At 41.4% G+C, this 5132-nt stretch overlaps 1 protein-coding gene across 1 annotated transcript; it reads left to right on the top strand.

Annotated features, from left to right (window-relative positions):
* Nucleotides 1-2915: 2915 nt before the first annotated feature.
* Nucleotides 2916-4919, top strand: LOC144806602 (uncharacterized). The gene has a single exon (XM_078672931.1). The coding sequence runs from the start codon at nucleotides 2916-2918 to the stop codon at nucleotides 4917-4919; it is 2004 nt and encodes a 667-aa protein (XP_078529057.1).
* The last annotated feature ends 213 nt before the right edge of the window (nucleotides 4920-5132 follow it).

The raw sequence follows: 5132 nt of genomic DNA, 5'->3' as shown, positions 1-5132 counted from the left end.
CTAACTAACGTTATCACAGCGTAGCCCCAGCGATTCCCAAGGCCCTAGGCCTTACCACTGTTCAATTCATGGTTCTTATACTACTTACTTAATATATGGTTTAGCGGGCCACCTGGCCTATCCATAACTGTGCAACTTTTGTATATTTTATCAAGTAACTTGTTTAACGTGTTTTGCTCCTGTGCTCATAAAGAGTTCAGGGGACTATTGTAGTAATAAATACATATATATTTTCAATATATATCCTGTGTGGTGTCCTTTCACTTGGTGTTCAAGGGGTTACATATGGTAATACAGCCGGTTTCACATGCCAAAAGAGTTTAGCCTAAGACTGCCTTTTCCACGCTACCATTAGGATAGCTGGTCTATAAGGTTGACTTACAACCAATCACCATAAGGGTTGTTTGGACTGATACAAGGTGGTCACTAGAACTAGTGAACATCATATATCAGGCCAACTTCTCACATCCATAAGAAGCACATGCTATGTCCTATGTCAATATGTAGCTTTCTAGAGGTGCCGCCATTTTAGATTGATTCAAAAAGGGGGTGGTGATGGACAGAGTATCTGAATTAAGCAGAACACTCCTACCCAGTCTACAGATCAGGGCTTGATCCATCACCGTTTTTTAGCTCACTGCATCACCCCAGTTCAGAACCTGGCTATATGCAAATTAGTCTGACCCCATGCCTCATGGGAACAGGGCAGACCAAACTACCAAGCCAATTCTTCACTGGAAAGGAGATAAGTTTCCGGGGACCGGTTTCTGGCATTACAGCCGTCGTCGGCCCGGCTTGCTTGAATCCTGATGGTGCAGTGAGCAAGGGACTCATGTCTGAGCATACCCTTCCACACTTGTGGTGCCTAAAACGATTCAAAAAGGGGGTGAAGATGGACAGAGTATCTGAATTTAGCAGAACACTCCTACCCAGTCTACAGATCAGGGCTTGATCCATCACCGTTTTTTAGCTCACTGCATCACCCCAGTACAGAACCTGGCTATATGCAAATTAGTCTGACCCCATGCCTCATGGGAACAGGGCAGACCAAACTACCAAGCCAATTCTTTACTGGAAAGGAAACAAGCTTCCGGGGACCGGTTTCTGGCATTACAGCCATCTTCGGCCCGGCTTGCTTGAATCCTGATGGTGCAGTGAGCAAGGGACTCATGTCAGAGCATACCCTTCCACACTTGTGGTGGCTAAAACGATTCAAAAAGGGGGTGGTGATGGACAGAGTATCTGAATTAAGCAGAACACTCCTACCCAGTCTACAGATCAGGGCTTGATCCATCACCGTTTTTTAGCTCACTGCATCACCCCAGTTCAGAACCTGGCTATATGCAAATTAGTCTGATCCCATGCCTCATGGGAACAGGGCAGACCAAACTACCAAGCCAATTCTTCACTGGAAAGGAGAAAAGCTTCCGGGGACCGGTTTCTGGCCTGGTTGGTCTGCCATGTTCCCATGATGCACTGGGCCAGGGACAGACTAATTTGCATGTAGCCAGGTTCTGAGCTGGGATGGTGCAGTGAGCTAAAAAAACAGTGATGGATCAAGCCCTGATCTGTTGACTGGGTAGGAGTGTTCTGCTTAATTCAGATACTCTGTCCATCACCACCCCCTTTTTGAGCCATTTTAGATTGGGCAGGAACGTTATATGGGGAGAGGGTCGATACATGATGCAGGGCCTACAGGTGCCAGATAGAGCCCCTTTACGCCACATGGGCCCCAAACACACTCAGCGCACAAAAGGCCCCCGTAATCAGGCTTTGAGACTAGAGCGAAGGGAATCCTCCTGAAAAAAGAGTTAGTAGTGAATGAAACCAGTCACCTCCATGAACAATAAGATTTGATGTATGGCACAACATCCTGATTTCCACCTTGCTGTCTTGAGTCTTCCTGATCCATCGCATACTCCAAGAGCTGTTCTTGTTTTAACAAAATCTTGACCATATGCATCTACCCAAAGCTATAACTAGTATATGAGTGCTAGGCGAGCGCCCTTTTTTTGCTAAGTTACTCTATGAACACCTTTGCTGAAATAAATAAGATTGTGGCATGTTCAAAGGAATTTTTATGTAAATATCTCTGTATGATTAAATATGTCTTCATTATTTTCAACAATAGTAATAAATAAGATGCTTTTACAATCAATTAAAAATTGTATATGCACATTCCAGTATTTTCCATTTAAGTAATTTAAATCTCTTTACATCCGACAGAAAACAATCCTTGATTGCACAAAATGCTTAAGAATAATGAAGATAATGCTGTAATTCTGCAAAAGCAAAGTCTGAAACATTGAGTTCCAGTATTCAGGAAAACATAAGTGCCGGCAGGCTGCCGTACCTGAACATAAACTGACAGATTTTGGGAGTACCGTCAAGGACAATTCGGTGGTTCTACGAGTCTCAGCGGTGCACCTCCGTGCCTCAAGATGAAGAAATGACCTCTAGAAAATTAAGGCAACACTGATCAACCACTTCTTTTGTAAACATGTCTAATACCAGCTCTGATCATGAGGTGTTTACAGCAGTGCTCTGCTTCCTAGAGTGATATCAGACCACCATTCAGTGCTAGAGGTGTATTGTAAACTCTTTCAGGCCATTCCATAGCAACCAGCGAAAAGTACAGTTAATTGAAAGTTAAAAGAAATGGGGGTTCTGCTATATAAAACACAGAGTACTGTCCCAGTGTGCACCGACCAGAAGGACGATGGATCTTTACTCGCAAGCTTGCAGAACCATTATCCTTTCTAAAGACACAATCACCCACAAAGAAGCCTTGCACATGTTATGAGTGTGGCGAGTATTTGGTGACCTTTGCACTTTAAAGTTTGTTCGGAAAGCAAACGTGCTAAATACCACACACATACATGGAGTGTGAGAATAACAAAAGTGCTTTATCGGTCATGTTGGCCCTTCAGAAAGCACAGTCAAGAGATGTAGAAAAATACATACCCAACTCAGAGACACTAACCAAGAAAGAAAAAACATACACTTGCACTGAATGTGGAAGTAGTTTTATTTCCTCTTCAGGATTAATGTATCATCAAAAAACACACACAGGGGAAAAACCATATCATTGCAGTGAATGTGCAAGTAGTTTTAGGAATTCATCAACATTAAGGAATCATCAGCGAACACACACAGGGGAAAAACCATTTAAGTGCAGTGTATGTGTGAAGAGCTTTAGACGATTAACAGAATTAAAATACCATCAGAGAAATCACACAGGGGAAAAACCATACAAGTGCAGTGAATGTGTGAAGAGCTTTCGTCAATCATCACACCTAAAACAGCATCAGAAAACACACACTGGGGAAAAACCATACCATTGCAGTGAATGTGGAAGTAGCTTTAGTGAATCTTCAACATTAAGGATTCATCAGCGAACACACACAGGGGAAAAACCATTTAAGTGCAGTGAATGTATGAAGAGCTTTAGTCGATTAGCAGGCTTAAAATACCATCAGAGAAATCACACAGGGGAAAAACCATACAAGTGCAGTGAATGTGTGAAGAGCTTTTGTCAATCATCACACCTAAAACAACATCAGAAAACGCACACTAGGCAAAAACCATACCATTGCAGTGAATGTATGAAAAGGTTTAGTCAATTATCTCACCTAAAACAGCATCAGTTAACACACACCGGGGAAACCCCATTACAGTGCAATGAATGTGGGAAGGGCTTTATATATTTATCACACCTAAAACTCCATCAAAGAACACACACCGGAGAAAAAACATATCATTGCAGTGAATGTCTGAAGAGCTTCAGTCAATTATCAATCCTAAAAATTCATCAGAGAACACACACAGGGGAAAAACCATATCATTGCAGTGAATGTGGAAGTAGTTTTAGTGACTCATCAAAATTAAAGGTTCATCAACAAACACACACTGGAGAAAAACCATACCATTGCAGTGAATGTGGAAGTAGTTTTAGGAGTTCGGCAACATTAAGGAATCATCAGCGTACACACACAGGGGAAAAACCCTTTAAGTGCAGTGAATGTGTGAAGAGCTTTAGTCGATTAGCAGGCTTAAAATACCATCAGAGAAATCACACAGGGGAAAAACCATACAAGTGCAGTGAATGTGTGAAGAGCTTTTGTCACTCATCACACCTAAAACAACATCAGAAAACACACACTGGGGAAAAACCATACCATTGCAGTGAATGTATGAAAAGGTTTAGTCAATTATCCCACCTAAAACAGCATCAGTTAACACACACTGGGGAAAGCCCATTAAAGTGCAATGAATGTGGGAAGAGCTTTATATATTTATCACACCTAAAACTCCATCAGAGAACACACACTGGAGAAAAAACATATCATTGCAGTGAATGTCTGAAGAGCTTTAGTCAATTATCAGTCCTAAAAATTCATCAGAGAACACACACTGAAGAAAAACCATATAATTGCAGAGAATGTGGAAGTAGTTTTAGTGACTCATCAAAATTAAAGGTTCATCAACAAACACACACTGGAGAAAAACCATACCATTGCAGTGAATGTGGAAGTAGTTTTAGGAGTTCGACAACATTAAGGAATCATCAGCGAACACACACAGGGGAAAAACCATTTAAGTGCAGTGAATGTGTGAAGAGCTTTAGTCAATTAGCAGGCTTAAAATACCATCAGAGAAATCACACAGGGGAAAAACCATACACGTGCAGTGAATGTGTGAAGAGCTTTTGTAAATCATCACACCTAAAACAGCACCAGAAAACACACACAGGGGAAAAACCCTACCATTGCAGTGAATGTATGAAAAGGTTTAGTCAATCATCCCACCTAAAAAAGCATCAGAGAACACACACTGGGGAAACCCCATTAAAGTGCAATGAATGTGGGCAGAGCTTTACATATTTATCAGACCTAAAACTCCATCAGAGAACACACTAGAGAAAAACCATATCATTGCAGTGAATGTCTGACGAGCCTTAGTCAATTATCAGTCCTAAAAATTCATCAGATAACACACACAGGGGAGAAACCATATCATTGCAGTGAAGGTGGAAGTAGTTTTAGTGACTCATCAAAATTAAAGGTTCATCAACCAACACACACAGGGGAAAAACATATCATTGCAGTGAATGTGGAAGTAGTTTTAGGAAT

This window comes from Lissotriton helveticus (assembly GCF_964261635.1).
Source record: "Lissotriton helveticus chromosome 1_1 unlocalized genomic scaffold, aLisHel1.1 SUPER_1_unloc_9, whole genome shotgun sequence".
NCBI classification, from domain to species: domain Eukaryota; kingdom Metazoa; phylum Chordata; class Amphibia; order Caudata; family Salamandridae; genus Lissotriton; species Lissotriton helveticus.
The sequence above is the reverse complement of the archived record's forward strand: the minus strand, read 5'-3'. Positions and strand labels throughout refer to the sequence as shown.